The 22,694-nt window shown below is 41.3% G+C and overlaps 2 protein-coding genes across 2 annotated transcripts; both read left to right on the top strand.

Annotated features, from left to right (window-relative positions):
• Positions 1-17,036: 17,036 nt before the first annotated feature.
• On the top strand, positions 17,037-17,942 carry LOC139348093 (trace amine-associated receptor 1-like). Its single transcript, XM_070988041.1, has one exon. The coding sequence runs from the start codon at positions 17,037-17,039 to the stop codon at positions 17,940-17,942; it is 906 nt and encodes a 301-aa protein (XP_070844142.1).
• A 3,335-nt stretch (positions 17,943-21,277) lies between these two features.
• On the top strand, positions 21,278-22,171 carry LOC139348092 (trace amine-associated receptor 1-like). Its single transcript, XM_070988040.1, has one exon. It carries the CDS (start codon positions 21,278-21,280, stop codon positions 22,169-22,171), a length of 894 nt encoding a protein of 297 aa, XP_070844141.1.
• The last annotated feature ends 523 nt before the right edge of the window (positions 22,172-22,694 follow it).

The following is a 22,694-nucleotide window of genomic DNA, read 5'->3' as shown; positions in this document are numbered from 1 at the left end:
CCAGTGATTTGGGACTTATGCCCTTTCTCACATCATTTTCATAGTGAGACATAATCAGTGTCTTCCAGCTGCCACATCGTGGCTTAGCATAATTCATTCCAGTCTATAGGAGTCAGCATACTCTGTAAAAGTGAACCAAATAAACCTTACAAAAGAACTTAAGTGTTATGATTTGCTTATTGTTGTGTTTTTTCTTTTTGTATTATTTGCCGTTTGTTGTTTTTTCCTTTTCTCCTGTGTTCACAGGGGAGGTGTGGTCTGGCGGTGCTGCGAGCAGCCTGCTCCTCATTCCCGCTGATTTCACCTGCATTTAGGCAGCAGCCCGACTTCGCCTCGCTGCCAGATTGTTTATGGTTCTTGCCTGACTTTCCAGCCATTCTCTTGTGATTCCTAGCGTACTCTAGTCTTGTCCTTGTAGCCTTGTGCTTTCTCAGTTTGTGTCTTAGCATAGTTGGTTAGTTAGTAGTTGTTTTTTTCTTGCATCGTTCCCTTAGTGGTTCCGACCTTAGTTCATTATTCCTAGTATTTTGTCTGTTATCCTACCCGCTCACCACGGTGTAGTTAATTATTTAGTTTAGGGCTGATTTTGTGTTGGTTTACCTCGGGATTGTTTTTGTGATAGTGTTTGTAGTAATTTCGTTTGTAATAAAACTGTTTTCAACAGCTCCCTTGGTTCTTGTGCTGTTTTTGTTTCTGCCTTTTTATTGGGTCCAATTCTAAATATTTTGGTGACCTGCCATAACATTAAGAAACCTTGAAACTAGTGTATTTGCATGTGCATTTAAAATGAAGATTTTTAAACATTTATTCATCAAAACGAGTACTTAGTTGTTTTAGAAGAGGTTTGCTACATGGAACTATAGTATATTTATGTCATGTGCTGTGCATGTGGCAAACAGGTGACACACTATGCTGTAGTTTCATGTATCAAACTTCTTCAAAAACGAATAAGAAGGACCTGTTTTGATGAATAAATATTTAAAAACCTTTATTTTGAATGTTGACATTACTCACTTTTTTCATGACATTTGTTTTACAACTGGGACATAAAAAGACTTGTATTAGCTCTCAAAAAATGTAGTAAAAATATCAAGTGACATGTATTTAACAGTGAAGATATCTGTGAGTGAAGAAACTCTGTAGCCAAGCACTGTAATATCAGAGCTGAGTTGAAAACAGCACAAGAATCTGATATTTTTGTGGAAATATTTTATGAATCCATTGAGGAAATCATCATGTGAAATCTGCAGCCCTGAATAAATGTAAATTTTGCCTATCTGTCTGGTTTGTTAATTAAAAACAATTTACACAAATATTTACATTACAGTACAGGTTACTTCATGGCAAAATGCACTTACATACAATAAAAGTATCTGTGGTGGCATTAAGTTCTAGCAGTAAATTAAAGTAATGTAATGTAAATATTACAATCATTCTAAAGGCCATTTGAGCAGGGCTAAGATGGTCTTTTCAGGTTACATTTCACACAGGCCAAATCAGCTTGTACATTTTGTAAACCAGACTGCTCATGGGTATCTTAATATTAACTGCCAAACTGTTTCTGAACAACTAACCAACTGGCATGACTTTAACATTAGCAATTAGAAAACAATTCTAATAGTGACAGACAACTCTGTAAATTACAGATTATCACAGTGATATGCTTTTTAGGAACAAGTTTAGCACTGAAGCTGGGTTAGACTCAAACTGATGGAAAATAATTATTCTACAGTCATTTTCAAAATATAATTCAAAATATATAATCCATGTGAAAACAATGACGCTGTACTATTGCACCAATAAAAAAAAAAAAAAAGAATTGCAGCTGTATAAAACATGAAATAAGACCACCACACAGTTCAGTACATCAGGGGCCCGTTTCACAAAGCAGGTTTTGTGAAAACTCTGAGTTTGTTAAGCCTGAAATGAAGGAAACTCGGAGTTTTCCGTTTCACAAAGGGAGGTAACTCAAACCAGAGAAAGAGGGTTTCACAGAGAGAGGTAACTTAAACTCTCGGTCAGTTACCATGGTAACAGACTCTATGAACCTAACCTGGTCGGGACCAGGTTTTTCTCAATGAACCCCGAGTTTCTCTCTGTCTCCGCCCCCTGTCAGCCACACACGTTTTTTGATTTCCTCATTCATTCAGGCAGCAGGCGAGTTTTGGTATAACATAGTTCTGCCGTCTGTTATTTAGACACTGCAGGGCTGTTCTGAGGTGACAGAGTGGCAGGCACTCTGTCAGCGGCATGGGGAGGACATTGACGGGCTCACAGAGTGCATCACGGATTATATCACCTTCTGTGTTGACTCCACTGCCCCAGCCAGGACTGTCCATTGTTATCCAAATAACAAGCCGTGGGTGACAAAGGTTTTCAAAGACATCCTCAATCAGAAGAAGAGGGCTTTCAGAGCTGGTAACAGGGAGGAGGTGAGAACGATACAGAAGGAACTGAAGGTGAGAATCAGGGAGGCTAAGGAGAAATACAGGAGGAAGCTGGAGTGGAAGCTCCAGCAGAACAATTTGAGAGAGGTCTGGAGTGGTATGAGGACCATCACTGGCTTCAAGACAAGCAGCAGAGGAGTTGAGGGAAAGCGTTGACAAGGCAAATGAACTGAATCTGTTTTTTAATAGATTTGACACTTCAGCCCTGAATCATCCTCCCTCTGACTCCTCTGCTGTCTGCCCTGAACGGCCATCATCATCCACTCCCTTCTCCCCCCTCCTTCTCCTTCTCCTTCTCCTTCTCCTTCTCACACCCCCCCATCCTCCTTTGTGAGCCCTCTTCACACCTCCTCAGACTGCCAGACAGACTTTACACTCCAACCTGAGGACTATACCCCTCCCCCACCTGTCACCTCTGTAGTGTGCTTCACTGCTGACCAGGTGAAAAAACAGCTGATGAAACTCCAGGCTCCAGGCCCTGATGGTGTCAGCCCCAGGGTGCCCATGGTCACGCCACTGTTGGACCCCCTTCAGTTCGCCTATCAGCCCCGACCTGCTCAACCATGTCTACGCCCACCTGGACAAGCCGGCAAGCACTGTGAGGGTCATGTTTTTTGACTTCTCCAGTGCATTCAACACCATTCGTCCAGCTCTACTGGGTGACAAGCTGACAGCGATGCGGGTGGACGCCCCCCCTAGTGTCCTGGATTGTGGACTACCTGACTGGCAGACCACAGTATGTGCGCCTGCAACACTGTGTGTCAGACAGAGTGGTCAGCACTCGCCAGGAGTCAGAGGGAGTACCAGGAATGCAGTCTGATGTGCTTTACGGAGACATGGCTGCATCAGGACATATCCGATAACGTCTCCATCAGTGGCTTCCAGACTGTTCATGCCGACCGGGATTGCCATTCTAGTCAATAACCAATGGTGTAATCCTGGTTACATTACCATCAAGGAACGTATCTGTTGCCCGGACATTGAACTGTTAGCTGTTGGGCTCAGGCCATATTATTTGGCCAGGGAGTTTTCCCATGCCATTATATTAGCCATTTACATCCCCCCCTGCCAAACTGATGTCAGCATGTGACATCATTCACTCCACTGTTAGCTTTGAAGCTCGGTTCTTTATTGGAAGCTCAAGAACGGTCCGGAGAAGTCTTCATTTCACAGTCAAAGTATTTATTGTAGGTCACAGGTAAAGCAATGCAGCGCTGGACCCAGACTGACAGAGTTCCCTCAGAATCTCAGCCAGAATGAGCACCGTTCACAGACAGTCGTTCACATTTAAGGAGTTGGGATTGACCAGCCCAGTACATTAATCAGTTCAGGACATCCTAGACATCTTCAAGTACTAACCTCTAAACATGTGATAAGTAATCCATATGTGTGTATGTGTGTTGTGTCCAGCGTGAGGATAATATTTGCAGACATCGTAAATAAGGAGTAGAGGTGCCATGGACATTTTGTTTGCCACTACTGATTGTCTCTGGGGATATGATATTTATGACTCAGGGCTAAGAGTCAGGCCTTCTATCACAGTGACAAGATCTTTTTGTATGCCAGAGTACAAAACAAGATGTTAGAGTGTTAAACAAGATGTTCTCCGCAACACCACCGTGGTCCGTCTGCAAACTCAACACCCGAGTGCATTCGTTGCTATCTCGGGTGACACGTCAACCACGTCACCATGGCAACAATACTGCCAAACTTCACTCAGTATGTGAGCTGTCCTACAAGAGAGGAAAGAACCCTGGACTTGCTGTATGCTAACGCTAAGGATGCATACAGCTGCTCCCCCTCCCCCCTCTGGGTAGGTCAGACCACAATCTTGCACTTCAATCCATGTTATGTGCCAGCCAGGACTGTCCAGTGTTATCCAAATAACAAGCCGTGGGTAGCAAAGGACATCAAAGTCATCCTCAATGAAAAGAAGAGGGCTTTCAGCGCTGGGAACAGGGAGGAGGTGAAAACAATACACGGGGAACTGAGGGTGAAAATCAAGGAGGCTAAGGAGAAATACAGGAGGAAGCTGGAGTGGAAACTCCAGCAGAACAACTTGAGAGAGGTCTGGAGTGGTATGTGGATCATCACTAGCTTCACTGCTGACCAGGTGAGAAGACAGCTGATGAGACTCCACTCAAACAAGGCTCTAGGCCCTGATGGTGTCAGCCCTATTTTCTGAGCCAACTGTATGGAATCACACACGCCATATCTTGTATTTCTCACAAGGAGAAATTGCCAGGATAACGCCCACCAAGTTGCGCCACTATTTTTTAAAACAGTGGAACAGGTAGAAGAATTGGTGATGTGTCGGTCACGAACGAAACGGCTCGCAGAGCCGCTCTTTGAAGTGAACGATCAGAGCTGTCTCCTGCCTGGGAGCCAGAACGGGAGCAGCTTTATTTTTATTTTTTTTACGCACTGAGCAGGATGGGGAAGGGCAGGGGTTACAAACACAGCGCACACACACACATACACACTTGCACTAAGAAATGCTGAATTGAATAAATATCTTTATTTGTATCAATTTATGTGTCATTTATCAGATCAGACCACTGTCCCCACCCCAACCCTCACTGCCGCCGCCAAATCTCACTCTGAACTCAGTTCAAAACTTGAGAGCCCTGCACAGGTAACGTCAATAATAACGTGCATAGCCCTTATTTATTTCATAAAATCGAACTATTTTATACAATATGCATTTCTTGAACTCACATACTTATTGCTTTAGCTTGCAAGATAAAGATATTTACATGTGGATGACGCTGGTTTAGTGCTATCGTTACTGGAATTAGAAGTGGGCAAGTGCTAATTAGTTAGCACTAAACAGCATAATATGAAACACTCAGTATATCCCCCCTCTGCTAACGCTGATGCAGCCTGTGATGTTCTCCACTCTGTCACAAGCAGGCTGCAGACAGAGCACCCACAGGCCCTCCTTCTTATCTCTGGGGACTTTAATCATGCCTCTCCTTCCTCCACTCTGCCCAGCTTCACCCAGTACGTTACATGTTGCACTAGAGACAATAAGATACTGGACTTGTGTTATGCCAACACCAAGGAGGCATACACTTCATCATCCCTCCCTCCCCTGGGAAGATCCGAACATAACCTGCCAGTGGAACTGCCTCCAGATCAACGCAGGGAAAACCAAAGAACTGGTGGTGGATTTCCACAGACGACCCCTTGACACCGGTAAACATCCAGGGAACGGACATTGAGATGGTGACATCTTATAAGTACCTGGGTGTTCACCTGAACAATAAACTGGACTGGACTCACAACACAACCGCACTTTACAAGAAAGGCCAGAGCAGACTTTATCTGCTCAGGTGACTGAGGTCATTTGGAGTGCAGGGGGCACTCCTGAAGACCTTTTATGACACTGTGGTGGCATCAGCCATCTTTTATGGAGTGGTCTGCTAGGGGAGCAGCATCTCGACGGCTGACAGGAAGAGACTTGACAAACTGATCAAGAAGGCCAGCTCTGTCCTGGGATGCCCCCTCGACTCAGTGGAGGTGGTAGGAGAGAGGAGGATGATGGTTAAGCTGTCATCCGTGATTGAGAATGACTCCCACCCCCTGCAGGACACTTTAACAGCACTGGAGAGCTCCTTCAGTTTCAGACTGCTTCACCCAAAGTGTGTGAAGGAACGTTATTGCAGGTCCTTCCTGCAGCAGTCAGACTCTACAACCAGCAGTGCTCCCAGTAGACCACACACTCACAAGACTTTCAATATGACTGCACTATAATACACATTAACTGTGCTCATTCGAACTGTGAAAATATTTGCTCAGGTGAATTTCAACTTAAGGTGCAATAAATCAATTCCTATGTGCAATATAGGAACCTATTCACAATCAATACTCCAGTCAGGGGTACTATCATTCAATGTGCAATGTCAGTACTGATTGTTCATATTCATATCAATGTGCAATCACATCAATCATATCAATCTGCAATGTTCATATCAATGTGCAGTATTGTAACAGGGTAGTGTGTATCCATACCTGTATTCTACCTGACCTGTGTGTGATGCAGGTGAAAGCCCCCCTAGTGTCCTGGATTGTGGACTACCTGACTGGCAGACCACAGTGTGTGCGCCTGCAACACTGTGTGTCAGAGTGGTCAGCAACACTGGGGCTCCACAGAGGACTGTCCTCTCTCCCTTCCTCTTCACCCTCTACACCATGGACTTCAACTATTGCACAGAGACCTGCCACCCTCAGAAGTTTTCTGATGACTCTGCGATAGTTGGATGTATCAGCAAGGGCGATGAGGATGAGTACAGGGCTGCTGTAGAAACTTTGTCACATGGTGCGAGCAGAACCATCTGCAACTAAATGTGGCAAAGACTAAGGAACTGGTAATGGACTTTAGGAGAACCAAGGCACCGGTGACCCCTGTTTCCATCCAGGGGGTCAGTGTGGACATTGTAGAAGATTACAAGTACCTGGGGGTACATATTGACAATAAACTGGACTGAGCAAAGAACACTGACACTCTCTACAGGAAGGGCCAGAGTTGTCTCTATTTCCTGAGGCGACTGAGGTCCTTCAACATCTGCTGGACTATGCTTAGGATTTTCTATGAGTCTGTGGTGGCAAGTGCTATTCTCTATGCTGTTGTGTGCTGGGGCAGCAGGCTGAGGATGGCAGATGCCAACAGACTCAACAAACTGATTCGCAAGGCCAGCGACATTGTGGGGATGGAGTGTGACTCTGATGGTGGTGTCAGAGAGGAGGATGCTGACTAAGCTACGGACTATCACGGACAACGTCTCACACCCACTTCATGATGTGCTGGCCAGACACAGGAGTATGTTCAGTGAGAGACTTGTCCCACCTAAACTCAGGACTGAAGGCGACAGGAAATCATTCCTGCCTGTGCCCATCAACCTGTACAACTCCTCCCTCTGAATGGCCCTTGGACTTTTCACTTATGCTGTTACATATTTGACTAAAGTTTGCACATCTGTTACTTTGCACATCCATTACTTTGCACATCCGTATGTATTACTTTGCACATACTTTGCACACCTGTTTGTATATACTGTTTATTTTTTCTCAGCATATATATATTGTTTTATATTCTGTTCTATATTTTGTGGTATATTTTGTATTTTGTCTATCTATCTATCTATCTATCTATCTATCTATCTATCTATCTATCTATCTATCTATCTATCTATCTATCTATCTATCTATCTATATAAATACACAGTGGCCCCTGTCCCTGCCCATGTGTTGAATTGTTAACTGCGTGCCTCCAACCACCATCTCCTCCACCGCGATGCAGGTGGATGCCTCCCTTGTCCTGGATTGTCGACTATCTGATTGGCAGTCCACAGTGTGTGTGCCTGCAACACTGTACACCTCCTACACTGCAGTACGAGACTTTCTTGCTAACCAGACTGCAGAGGGAGTACCAAGAGTGTAGCCTCATATGTTTCACTGAAAGTTGGGAACAGAGATCATGCCGGGCTCGCATGTTATGCTGGACAATTTGCAACTAAAACAGTTTCCCCTCAGGGATTAATAAAGGATTTCTGATTCTGATTAAGCATTTTTTTTTCACCAAAAAGTGGTAGTTGTGATAGTTAAAAGCATTTTGCTACTTAAAAGGTAATTAAAGGTTTTTTTTTTTTTTTTTTAACTTAAAGGTATTGTTTGAAACTTGAAAGGTATTTTGTGTTAAACTCAAAGGAGTAAAAATTTTGGAGTGCTATTGTTTGTGATTTTAAGTTATAATAAATAATTGACTTATTATTTCCTGAAACAGTTTGGTAAAATTTTTTTTGACATACCTGAAAGGTAAAGGTGAATGCAGTAACTGACTATCATTAAGGTTCTCATAAAGTTATTATATTTAGATAGGAGAGATAGACATATTAGTTCAAGGACTCTACTGTCAGTTAAAAATAGTTTCTTTATGAACTCAGGGCCCCTCTCTGCTGTATTCGCGAGAAGTGGGCTACACTGTTATCAATGCTAATATCTGCTCACACTCATCCATTTCACCTCGTGCAATCTCTAAGTTGTATATTTCTCTCAACTGTGCAATAACACTATTTATTATCCATATTGGCAACTGTATTTTTCTAAACTGTATATATTTTGTATCGACATAGACCGAGTATTTCCCAAGTGAAATTGTATTTTCCTCAGGTGCAATATTATTCTCAATACAATACAATACATGTCATGTCAGTAGTTAGTTTTTCTGAATAAGACTACAAGCAATAGTACTTTTTATGGCAGTAGGGTTCTTTTGCATTTACTTTTTTTACAATCTGTACAAATGTACATATATATAGTTGTTTTCTCTGTTCTGTATCTTATAGATAGTTCTTCGGCAATTATCGTTGCATTAAATTTTTTTGGATTGTTCTAATTTTTACGAAGATCATCACGCTAGTTGTCTGCCATTTTGTGCTATTCACCTCTGTGGTGATTTGTTTTAATTTAATTATTAGGATGTATTAAGTTATGATATTCTATTATTTTTTTTTTTTTTTTTTTTTTTATTAGATTTTTGCATTTAAGTACAACAAATAAAGATATAAAACAGAAATACCCTCCCCAACAACAGGTGCTGCAACAAAACAGATACACAATAAAAAAAAAGGGGGGGGGGGGACAAAACAAAAAACACAAAAACAAAAACAGAAACAAAAATAACAAGGAAAAGGCGTGGACAGAGACACGTGGTACAGGGAATAACTGTCATGACAGGGTAAGATCAGATATTAATATATGTTAGTGGACAAGTCAGAGTCTCTGTAAAAAAGTATGCAAGGGTTTCCAGAGTTTCCAAAATTTGTCCAGTTTATGGTTAAGTTCGTGAGTTAGTTTCTCCAGTGGAAGCAAGGCTGATATCTGAGAAATCCACATATCAACGGTGGGAATCTGCGGTGCAGACCAGCGTAGCAAAATACACTTTTTTGCTAAATATAAAAGTATTGCTAAAAGAGCTCTGGTGTCAGTATCAAATTGCTTGTCTGGAGAGTAATTTAACAGATAAAATGAGGGAGACCGTGTAAACTGTTTGCCAATAACCTCTTGAATCACAGAATGAACCCCTTTCCAGAACACTTGGATGCGGTCACATGACCAGAACAGGTGAATAAATGTACCTTTATGAGTTTTACATTTATAACAGAGATCTGAGCTGTTGGGGAACATCTTCTGGAGGCGAACAGGTGTGAAATAAATCCTGTGGAAAAATTTAAAGTTTTGCTCATGTATAGAAATTGAGGTGCATTTAGGAAAAATCCCATTACAAATCTTCGTCCACTCCGCCTGATTAAATGACACCCCCAGATCGCGTTCCCACAGTGGCTTTAAAGGGTCATAAGCAGAGGTATCTGAATACTGCAATAAGGTCATAAAACTTTGAAATCATGCCTGTACAGAGTTTTCCCATTATCATAGCATCTTCCAGCTCTGATAGCTTCAGACGAATTTTGTTGGTTTTTAAAAGACCATCTATAATCAGGCTTTTTTAATCAGGCTTTCAATTGATATGTCTGATTTATCTCATTCCTTTAATCAGGCTTCTTATCTTATCATATTTTAGTTGTATGTTTTAACGACATGACTATTTACTATTTATTTCATTCACTCAGTTTATTTATAGTTTATCTATAGCTTTCATTTATAGTTTATTTACTATTTATTTCCTTTACTCATCTCATTTCATTCAATGTTCATGTTTTATATATTGTATTATTTTACTCTATTTTATCTACTTTACTTATTGTCTTATGAACTTTTCTTCTTTTAAATGTTTATTTATTTATTTATTTATTTTTTAATTCCAGTGTTTCCTCAGCGGGTCCTCCACACTGAGAGATGTGTCTGATCTGTTGCAGGGGGGGCTGTCCTCGGGCCCTCTTGGCCCGGCTGGTTGGGGGACTCCCTGCCTTGGTGTGGGGTCCACCGGTCTGTCGGGCTCGGGTGGGCCTGGGTGCGGGTGCCCCCTGTGCTCACAGTCCCTGATGTCTCTCAGTGTGGACGACCCCAAAGGTGGCCTTTTCCTCAGTCATTAGTGCCCTGCCATGTCTCGTTACCCCTGCCATCGTCTGCAGTAAGAATGTGTATATGTGTGTGTGTGTGTGTGTGTGTGTGTATGTGTATGTATGTATGTGTGTATGTGCGCGTGTGTGCGTGTGTGTATGCATGTAGGGTGGGTTAGGGTGGGTGTTTGTACATACGGAGGGTGGGAGGGATGGGTTTTTATTATTGCTTTATTTAGATTTCTATTGTTTTTAAATCCTGTAAAGCACTTTGTGTTGCATTTTAATATGTATGAAAAGTGCTATATAAATAAAGTTTGATTTGATTTGATTTGATATAAAATGGCAAATTTGAAGATATTTAAAAAAAATCTTTGTGAGAAACATCGTAATCAGATCTTATTTGTTCAAATGATTTTAGAGCGTCTGAGACCAGCATGCCTGCAAAATCTGATAGACCCTTAGAAGACCACTCAATCAAACCGATACTCCTGAGCTGTACTGGGAGATCAGGTTTCAACACCAGAGGGGATCGAACAGATATATCAAAAGGAACATTTAAATATTTTTTCACGTCCCTCCATGCCAGCAATGTATTGTAAATGATCATATTATCATGGAGGGGTTTAATCTGATCTATATTGTTGATGAAAGGAAGGAATGTAAGTTTCCTGGGGTGACAAGCTGAGGACTCCAGACTGATCCATAAAGAGTTCTGACTATTCATAAACCAATTTGCAATTATTTTAAGTTGAGCTGACCAATAATATAGTTGTAGATTAGGTAACAACAGACCACCTAGTTCCTTTGGCTTGCTAAGTTTAGAAAACCTGACCCTCTGATGTTTATTGTTCCAAATGTAACGAGAGATGTGAGAATTCAAAGACTTGAAAAATGATGCAGTTAAATAACAGGGGAGATTTTGAGATTTAAACGGGGGAGGATATTCATTTTTATTACATTGACTCTCCCAAGGAGAGAAGTTGGCAGAGAAGACCAGTTTTTCAGGTCATTTTTAATTTTGTAAATCAAAGGGGAATAATTAAAGTCAAACAACTTATTTAAATCATCAGAAATAAAAATTCCTAGATATCTAAGACCGACTCTGACAATTGGAAGGGAGACTGTATACAAACATTCTGGGGAATATTAAAGGGTAAAGCAACAGATTTTCCTAAATTTACTTTATAGCCTGACAGGGTGCTAAAAGAGGTTATGGAACCCAGAACAGCAGGAACTGATTTTTCAGGATCCTTTAAATACAGAAGGACATCATCTGCAAATAAGGAAATGACATGGCTTTCCTCCCCAACTGTGATTCCGTGTATGTCAGGATTAATCCTGATGGCTTCAGCCAGAGGCTCAATAAATAAAGTAAACAGTAAGGGCGACAGAGGGCACCCCTGCCTGCAACCTCTGCGCACTGGGAAACCTTCAGACATCAGACCATTTGTATTAACAGCAGCCACTAGGTCAAAATAGAGGGCTTTAACCAAATTAATAAATTTAGGGCCCAGGCCAAATTTTTCTAACACAGCAAAAAGAAAAGGCCATTCCACACGATCAAAAGCCTTTTCGGCGTCTAAAGATATAATAAATGCTGGATTTTGTGTTAAGTGTTAAGTGTTAGTGTTATTAAGTGTTAAGATAATGTATAATATTAAGTGCAGGACGAACATTATCTGTACCATGTCTGGATTTAACAAATCCGGCCTGGTCTGGGTTTATAATCTTGGGGAGTATGTTTTCAAGCCTGCGGGCCAATATTTTTGCAATTATTTTATAGTCCACATTGAGTAAGCTAATGGGCCTATATGAAGAGCAGTCCTGAGGGTTTTTATCCTTTTTTAAGAGCAAGCTAATAGAGGCCTGCTTCCAAGAAGGGGGGATGCCATCTTTTAAAATATTTTTAATAGCAGGCATAAGTATTGGATGGATCTCTGGCCAAAACTTCTTAAAAAACTCTAGTGGACACCCATCGGGTCCTGGACATTTACCATTTGGCATGGCCTGAATTGCAGCCCAAACCTCCTCAGGGGTGGATGCAGCATTTAAAATGGAACGATCCTCCTCCGCAATGGTAGGTAGTGAAATAGTGCTTAAATACGAAGCAATATTTGGATTAGTACCCGCTGAACTGTAAAGAGATTTATAAAAATCCCTGAATGTGTTATTAATTATCAGTGGATCGCATGAAACATTACCAGGCGGTGATCTTATCATATTAATGATGCGGTCACTGTTCTGATTTTTCAACTGATGCGCAAGTAAACGACTGGATTTATTACTAAATTCTTAATATCTCTGTTTAGTAAAAAGTAGGAGCTTCTGGATATGACGGGTGTGGTCCATATTAAGTTCAGTCCTAGCAGATACTAGTGCCTTTAAATTGGAAGCTGTAGGTGTTTGTTTATGTACCTGTTCTAGCTTAGCAACTTCTTTTTCAAGATTTTTCCTATGACCATCTCTTAATTTCTTTTGATGAGAGGTGTATGAAATAAGATGGCCACGTAGAGTGGCTTTAGCTGCGTCCCAGATCATAACTGGGGACACCGGAGAGTTTCTATTATCAGACCAAAACTGTAATAAGCTACTCCGGACGAAGCTGCAGAAAGACTCGTTACTTAAAAATGATGTATTAAATCTCCAAATTGGGGTCTTAGGAATATTAAATGCTGGATCAATATGCAAATGAACTGGTGCATGATCTGAAAGGACAATAGAATCTATGCGGCAAGTCTGAACTGCATACAAAAATTGTTTGGGGATGAAGAAATAATCAAGTCGGGAATACGAATTATGAGGATGTGAATAAAATGTATAGTCTCTCACATTAGGATTTATCTGTCGCCATACATCTATTAAACCAGTATCTGCACTTAAACTATGGAGAATATTCGAGGATCTTGGGTTTGCTATACTTGCGGAGGAGGACTTATCCAGAGCAGCATTCATTATGCAATTGAAATCACCAGCTAGGAAACCTAAGCCTTTACAATAATGGTTAAACATTAAAATAATCCGTGATATAAAATGAGGGGAGTCCTGATTCGGGGCATAAACATTGAGAATAGTTATATGCTGTTGCAGTATTGAGCCTGTGATCAATATAAATCTACCCTCTGGATCTTTTTCTTCATGTTCCAAGATAAAAGGCAGGTTCTTATTAATGAGAATAGCTGTGCCTCTTTTATTTTTTATTTTTAAGAGAAATAGGTGTGGCCAACCCAATCTCTTTTGAGTTTCAAATGTTCTGAGTCAGATAATCTTGTTTCTTGAAGAAGAGCGATGTCAGATTTCTGTTTTTTCAGGAGTGTTAAAATCTTTTTCCTTTTAATAACATGACCAATTCCTTGGACATTCCAGGTTATGAGTTTGAGCATCCCAGCCATAACAAGTGTAAGGTTGAAATGTAACTGTAGTAAAGTCACTAAAGTTTAGGCAGATATACCACATATAAGGAGAGCCGAACCCTGACCGCCCAACACAATAAAAATAGTCAAATAAAAATTCCAAAAACAGCAACAACCCAAAATTGCAGCATTTACCCTCCCTAATCCTGTCCCCAAACGACAGGATAAAACTACCCCAAACGAAGTCACCAAGCATATTAAGCGCAGATACTGCGTATCTCATCTTCAAGTAGACCACAATAGCAGCTTAGACACCCGAGACAATGTCCAAACTCCAGGCTAAATAATGACACCCACCGCGAGATACCCCAAAATAAAGTTGAAAAAATATATATAAATAAATAAAAAGATAGAAATGCCCTGAGATACTTTCAAACCTGCCCGTAATCAATAGTTACTTAATTAGAAATAAAACACAGTAGATTAAAGAAAAATCAACGCATTGTCATGAAAAAGAGAAAAAAGGAAAAGTTGGAACCAATGTCAATATGGCACATAATTGCAAAAAAAGGAGCACTATGTTTAAGAAGAAATTAAACGTTGGAGTCCATCTTGTGAAAAATGACCGTGCACATTAGCATCCTTAATTAAGCAGGTATGAAGATAAACAAAACACCTCTTTCCCAGGGAGAGAGACGCAGTCCAGTTCAACACTGCTGCTTATTTTCCAACTGTTGCTTTAACAGCCAAAAGCACCAAGAAATGTTTCGAGGGGGTTCATCGCGGGTTAAATCCAATATTCTCCGTCATAATTGGCAAAGTATAAAAAGTTTACCTCACTTGAGAGTGTCCAAAAAATCAGCAGCGGACTCTGGCGTATCAAAGAAATGGATCCGACCATCATGGAGACACCGGAGACGAGCTGGATAAGCAAATCCACGGTACATGTTGCGCCGAGCCATCATCTTTCCCACGGTGTCAAACTCCCTTCGTCTGCGCAAAACCTCGGCAGAGAGGTCGGGGTAAAACCGTAGCTGGGAGCCGTCATATAAGATGTCACGCTTCTTCAAGGCTGCTCTAAGCACGGCCTCTCTTTGAGGGAATCGCAGGAACCTCACAAGGACACTTCTTGGGGGATTATTAGGGCCCGGAGAGGGGGTCAAGGCTCGGTGGGCGCGCTCGATCTCCAGGGAGGGAAAGTCGGCGGGCAAGCCGACCAAGGTCGGCAGCTGGGTCTGGAGGAAGTCCAGAAGCGATGTGCCATTCTCTGCCTTCTCTGGGAGATTAACAATCTTCAGGTTTTTACGCCGGCCACGGTTTTCAAGGTCATTTTTTCCATGGAGGCCAGGTGGGTGCGGAATTTATTGTAATCGTCCTCGGATGTGGAAACTCTGCTCTCAGCCTCCTCCATGCGTTTCTCTAGGTCGGTCACGCGGTTGCAGAAGCTGGAAAGTGAGCTCTCCACGGTGATAACAGATGTTTTAATTTCACTGAGAGCTCCGTCAATAGCATCCAAACGAGTGCCGACCGACGTATCCATCTCACCCACGCGTGAAGCCACTGATTTAACCTCAGCCAATATCCGCTCCATGGTAGCCGGACTGAGAAGCTCGGGGTTGCTAGCATCCTGAGGCTCCTCATTAGTAAAGCATGTGGCCGACTGAGAGAGCTCCTTCTTCTTGCTAGGATGATGGCCAGCTGACGAAAAAATAGGAAAATCTTTGTCGCGCTGTGGTCTAGGCATCACGGCAGCCAAGTGTAGTTTGCGCAGTCAGATTTAATAGGAGAAATATTGGAGTTTAATAATAGCCTGGAGCGGAGCAGAAGCTCAGGCAGCCATCTTGCTTCGGGTCACGTGACCACCCCCCATTGATATTCTATTATGATCTGTTCTGTCTTGCTCCAAATTATATATGTAATCTCTCTTTGTATCACTTCTTCTGACCTCAACACACTGATTGGCCTTTTCATTTTCATTTTACAGGCGACCTTTTAAAATGGACCTTTCAGACCTTGCTAGAGTTTGTTCTTGAAAAAAGAGCATTAAAGGAGTGAAGGAGTTAATGTTGTAAACTGTCATTACTAACATTATCACTGCTACCTCTTCTACTGTACCAACGAGTATTACTCTGTGAGCTTCTGCTATTTCCAGAAAACTACCTGACATGAATGGCCATATTAGTTGCCCATTTTCAGATTTTCATCCATCCATCCATCCATTTTCTATGCTGCTTCTCCCTTTCGGGGTCGCGGGGGGGCCGGAGCCTATCTCGGCTGTCAGCGGGCGAAAGGCGGCGTACACCCTGGCCCGGTCGCCAGCCGATTGCAGGGCACATACACCATACACCATTCACGCGCACACTCACACCTAGGGGCAATTTAGAGTCACCAATCAACCTAATGAGCATGTTTTTGGTCTGTGGGAGGAAGCTGGAGTGCCCGGAGAGAACCCACGCATGCACGGGAAGAACATGCAAACTTCACACAGAAAGGCCCGACCCGGGAATCGAACCTGCGACCTTCTTGCTGTGAGGCACGCGCACTACCTGCTGCGCCACTGTGCAGCCCTTTCAGATTTTCAATAGATTGGAATTAAGGTTAATTATTTTTTGGCCAGTGACTTCTGCTTTCATGTTCTTGGAAAAAGATCTTAGTATGTCTACCTAAGTGATAAATTAGATATCAACAATTCTGATAAACTGAAATGATTCACAAAAGGATTTAAACAGTGAGTATCATCTACAGTACATTATGTTGCTCTGGCATCTAATGTCAACGAGATGAAAAGATGATACATCTGATTGGACAGTTATAGAAGTTGCTTATTATTGAAATGAGACAGAGGTTGATAAAATGAAGATTGTGCCCAGTGGCACAGTAATGAGGAACACCCATCATCACTGATGGATGAACTGCCTTCAACATTTCAAAGGTATGACACAAACTGAAAATCTCAATTTCAGTCTATAGAGCTATCACTGTGGTTTTGCACTCATGCAGGCCTAAATATTTTCAAATAAACAGAAATTTTCAGTTTTAAATAATGATAATTTTTAATGGAAAACAATTTCCCCTTGGGGATCAATGAAGTATTTCTAATTCTGATTCTGATAAAAACTGATTTGCAGGAGCCCAGAAACATGGCACCAGAAGTCACTGTCGAACACACTTACACTGACATACATCCCTGTTATGAAATACAAAATGTTTCTTATATGAGGACAAGCTCACCTTCCACAGTATGTGTTTTATTATATGTTTTCCTCGGCTCATTTTCTGTTGTCACAATATGTGGAAACCTTCTTGTACTAATCTCCATCATTTACTTCAAACAGCTCCACACTCCTACAAACTCTCTCATCCTTTCCTTGGCAGTAGCTGACCTGCTTGTTGGGGTTGTAGTTTTTCCTTTCAGCATGGAATTCTCTGTAAGTTCATGTCTGTACTCTGAACATTTATTTTGCAAAGTACGAGAGAGCTTTGATGTAACACTGAGCACAGCTTCCATCCTGAATTTATGTTGTATTTCTGTTGACAGATATTATACAGTGTGTCACCCTCTGACATATAGAACTAAGATAAATGTTCATGTTGTTGTGATGATGATCCTGTTGAGCTGGAGTGTTTCAGTTCTAGTTGCTATTGGCTTTATAATGGCAGGAATAAAACATGAGAAATGTGAACAAATGTGTTTTATTGATGTTCTGCTTGCAAACATTTTGGGACCCATTTTCTCATTTTACCTCCCGGTGATTTTAATGCTCTGTATCTACCTGAAGATTTTCCTTGTTGCACAGAGACAGGTACACAGCATCCAGGGCACAAAGTGTGGAGCCACTGCCAGTAAGATGGAGAGAAAAGCCACTAAAACTCTTGCAATCGTTATGGGAGTATTTCTGATCTGCTGGCTTCCTTTCTTTCTCTGTTTTTCCTTTCAGCTGTTGAATAATGTGTCAGTGCCAATTGCAGTGATTGAAAGTCTGAACTGGCTTGCACTGTCAAATTCTATGCTCAATCCATTTATTTATGCTTTCTTTTACAGCTGGTTCAGATCGGCTTTCAGAATAATCATATCTAGAAAAATATTTCAAGGTGATTTTTCCAATTCAAAACTGCATTGACTGCATTCTTTGGAGTGCAGCACAAACTACTAGATGAATCAGTGCTGATGACATTTGGGACAATCAAAACAAAAGGTATCATTAGACTCTACAGCCTGTACATTTGCATCATGTCTTGTATAATTCTTTTTAAACTATGCTGTAACTACATATTAAGGTGAAACACAGACTGAGGTCCAACATGATGAATCGTTTATGCAATCACATAAACAACAAACGCGTCATGTACAAATATAGAGAAATATTCTGATTGTGCTTGTCTCAGCTTTTCCTGGTGCTATATGATGCCGACACTGAGTAAAACCCATCCATCCATCCATCCATTGTCTACACCCTTCTATCCCTTTTCGGGGTTGCAGGGGGGGCTGGAGCCTATCCCAGCTGTCAACGGGCGAGAGGCAGGGTACACCCTGAACTGGTCGCCAGTTGATCGCAGAGCAACATATACAAACAAACAACCATTCACATTCACACTCAAGGACAATTCTAGAGTCACCAGTTAACCTAACGAGCATATTTTTGGTCTGTGGGTGGAAGCCGGGGTGCCTGGAGAGAACCCAAGCATGCACGGAAAGAACATGCAAACTTCACACAGAAAGGCCCCGCGGATTGAACCGGCGACCTCCTTGCTGTGAGGCACGCGCACTACCTGCTGCTCCACCGTGCCACCCACACACTGAGTAAAATATTCAATATAATTCTGATTACTGTATCTTTGTCTTGATTGAAAATCTTTAATCTCATACATGTTTAAATGCATTGCATAAATAAAATTGTTAGAAAATTACATTCGTGGATGAGTTTTCAAAAACATCTTCAAACACTTGCAGGATGAGGACATTTCTTCTCACAGGAATGATCCTGATACTGGCCTCAAACTGTCTGGTCCCGTTTAGAGTTGGACTCTGAATAATTGTTGGCCCCATTCTGAACAGTTCTTTATTGGTTACAATGATTGTTTTTCTACTTAGAGATGTTTGTCTACACTATGTCATGAATGCTTTCTTCATACGGTACTGTTATTGGCACAAAGATTGAAAAAGGTATGAGTCAAAAAAGGAGAAACTTAATGATTTATCACCACAAACAATACTTTAGTGCTGCACACATAACCTTCTCATTTCTACATTGATCTGTCAAAAAGCTTCAAGAGGCCATGTTCTTTTTTGACACATAGGTCTTATGTACGGTAAATTTTCTTAATGGTCCTCTTCAAACATAACACAGCCATTATGGACAGAGTTGCAACATTATGGATAGAGATGCACTTTGTGTGTCAGGGAGAGCCATCCCACCATGGTGGCAGCACAAATGAGGGACACTGTTGAACGTGAACAAAAAATCAAACGATGGATATAAAACTCATGTTACAGTTTAATGGCTGTTTATGTCTATGGCTTAATTTTTAACCATTGTGCTTTTGACGCTCAACCCCATCTCTCATGTCTAATTAGCCGTGAGGATGGCGCTCTGTCGCTATCCTCGGCAGGCATGGCGCCAGAATTTCAATTTTGGGTGGGCGACCGTTACTCTATGTGGGCCTCTTAATTACAAAAGTTAACACGGCTTCCAACTTAAAAAAAAAAAAATTGGTATCATGCTGTGGAGGGCGATTAGTACATCTAGCTGATTATGACATGTTCAAAATCTTTTTAAAAAACATTTTCAATGCCATAGTTTATTATTTCACTGCGACAGTTTGTATTTATTACAGAAGGCACACGCGGCTTATCTCATTATCTATATTTTCGCTATGGATCAAGTGGATCAATACATCAATTCATTACGAAAACAGGCAGTTTAATGCCTGTTAATTCAATTTTGTTTGATCTGACTGGATTACTCTTTAAATTGATTGCAAGGAGAGGGAGAAACAGAGTGATCAGAGTACTGTGTGAGCTACAATGACTTTTAACAGGAGAGAGGGCGAGGTGCACTGCGCTGCGCTGTTCATTCATGACCTTAACTGTCTGTGAAGGTAATGTGAAGACAGTCAAGTCAGGCAGGAGTTTTTAGCTCTACCTCCCGTATTGTGTACATGTGTACGTGCATTTGCACATGCATTTGCAGGTATATAAAAAAGCAATGATAAGATTTCCTAAATACACCGCTTCTACATAGTTGGAAAATGATGCGTTATTTTGTGGCAACTCAGTTCTTACCTTTTTAACATACCTTAATATAGATAACTGTTGTGCCATAGCGATGTATTCATTTAACTGTAGCAGCCTGTGCCTACAATATAGAATCCACTGCCCTTCTCAGTCACCATTTGCCTTTGCCAAACAACCACCAGATTGTGACATGTGTGCACGAGCGTAACATGTCTGGGGTGATCAATGATGGCCCGCTGTGACTGGACTAGACCTCACGTGATAATAGCCGAATAAGTGTTGTAATTTTTTTTTTTTTTTTTTTTAAATAGAAGCGTTTTTTTTTTAAGGGTTTTATTAAAGTGCTGATTTTATTTATTAAAAATAAATGTTAAGAAAATTCTTCAAGTTATTTAGGGTGGGCCAGTTGTACAAGTTGGTGGGCCCAGGCCTGTCAGGCCCACCCGTGCCATGCCTGATCCTAAGTAAAGGCAACTAACATTTAAAATCAACCCCTCCCTTCGCGCAATGACAGCTGGGATAGGCTCCAGCCCTCCCGCAACCCCGAAAGGGATAGTCGGGTGTAGACAATGGATGAATGGATGGATAGTTTAATTGCTTATTTTGACAGAACTATACTGAGTGGCATTTTGGTTTTAATTCTGCAAGCTATTTCTGTGCTTTGCTAGGTTTTGCTCCTCAAAGCAGAGCGTGGAAATGGATTAGGGTTGTGGTTAAAATTTTAACCCAAAAGGTGAATCAGATCTTAACAGCTCTGGTAAAATGAAAGGACTCACAAAAGGATGACAGGTATTGTCATCTACAGTACATTATTTTGCTCTGGCATCTAATGTCAACAAGATGAATAGTCCCACATCTGATTGGACCGTTATATAATGTATTTATTATGGAAATGAGACAGGGTTGATAAAAATCAACATTGTGCCCAGTGGCACAGTAATGAGGAACACCCATCAACACTGATGTATGAACTACTTTCAACATTTCAGAGGTATGACATAAACTGAAAATATCTATTTCCATCTAGAAAGCTATCATTGTAGTTTTGCACTCATGCAGGCCTAAATATTTTAAAATAAACGTTACTGTTCCGTTTTGAATATTGCTAATTTTTAATGGAAAACTGATTTGCAGGAACCCAGAAACATGGCACCGGAAGTCACTGTCAAACACACTTCTACTGACATGCATCCCTGTTATGAAATACAAAATGTTTCTTATATGAGGACAAGTTCACCTTCCATAGTATGTGTTTTATTAGATGTTTTCCTCGGCTCATTGGCTGTTGTCACAATATGTGGAAACCTTCTTGTATTAATCTCTATCATTTACTTCAAACAGCTCCACACTCCTACAAACTCTCTCATCCTTTCCTTGGCGGTAGCTGACCTGCTTGTTGGGGTTGTAGTTTTTCCTTTTAGCATGGAATTCTCTGTAAGTTCATGTCTGTACTCTGAACATTTATTTTGTAAAGTACGAGAGAGCTTTGATGTAACACTGAGCACAGCTTCCATTCTGAATTTATGTTGTATTTCTATTGACAGATATTATGCAGTGTGTCACCCTCTAACATATAGAACTAAGATAAATGTTCATGTTGTTGTCATCATGATCCTGGTAAGCTGGAGTTTTCCAGTTCTAGTTGCTATTGGCTTTATAATGGCAGGAATAAAACATGAGAAATGTGAACAGATGTGTTTTATTGATGTTCTGCTTGCAAACATTTTGGGATCCATTTTCTCATTTTACCTCCCAGTGATTTTAATGCTCTGTATCTACCTGAGGATTTTCCTCGTTGCACAGAGACAGGTACGCAGCATCCAGGGAGCCACTGCCAGTAAGATGGAGAGAAAAGCCACTAAAACTCTTGCAATCGTTATGGGACTATTTCTGATGTGCTGGTCTCCTTTCTTTCTCTGTATTTCCTTTCAGCTGTTGAATGATGTGTCAGTGCCAGCTGCAGTGATTGAAAGTCTGAACTGGCTTGCACTGTCAAATTCTATGCTCAATCCATTTATTTATGCTTTCTTTTACAGCTGGTTCAGATCGGCTTTCAGAATGATTATATCTAGAAAAATATTTCAAGGTGATTTTTCTAACACAAAACTGCTTTGACCTATAAGCTACTAGATGAGTCAGTACTGATAAAATTTGGAGCAATAAAGATTAAGCATGTCCTTAGACTCTGCAACCTGTACTATTGTGTCATGGTGTTAATGACTTTTGTTAAATTATGTTATGAAAACTCCATATTAATGTGAAACACAGACTTGGATACAATATAATGAACTGTTAGTTTATGCAATCATGTAAATGGTTTAAACACACTGGGCTCTATTTTCATCCCCGCCACTGGCGGGGCGCAGGGTGCGTGCCCGCACAGTGGTATTTTTGTGCAGCGCAGGCAGGCACGCAGCGCACTTGGATTTTTGGTAAACCGAGGCACACAGAGGAACGCCAGGATGGGTGTTGCGGTGCAGTAGGGGGAGGTGTCAGCAGGATCGGCCGGCAGATTTGGATTTTCGGTCCATTTCGGTCCACGCTGGCGGTGTAAAAGTGCGCTGAAAGCTCGCCACCCCAGACCTGGTCAACTCTATGTGCCAGCAGTGTGCCGCTGGGGGAGTGGATTTTCGTAAAT

Source organism: Chaetodon trifascialis, chromosome 19 (assembly GCF_039877785.1).
Source record: "Chaetodon trifascialis isolate fChaTrf1 chromosome 19, fChaTrf1.hap1, whole genome shotgun sequence".
NCBI classification, from domain to species: Eukaryota; Metazoa; Chordata; class Actinopteri; order Chaetodontiformes; family Chaetodontidae; genus Chaetodon; species Chaetodon trifascialis.
Note: the sequence above shows the minus strand (reverse complement) of the source record. Positions and strands in the feature narration are given on the sequence as shown.

Excerpts from the sequence above, each read along its gene's own strand:
- LOC139348093 (XM_070988041.1), top strand. The coding sequence starts at position 17,037 with ATGAGGACAAGCTCACCTTCCACAGTATGTGTTTTATTATATGTTTTC.
- LOC139348092 (XM_070988040.1), top strand. The coding sequence starts at position 21,278 with ATGAGGACAAGTTCACCTTCCATAGTATGTGTTTTATTAGATGTTTTC.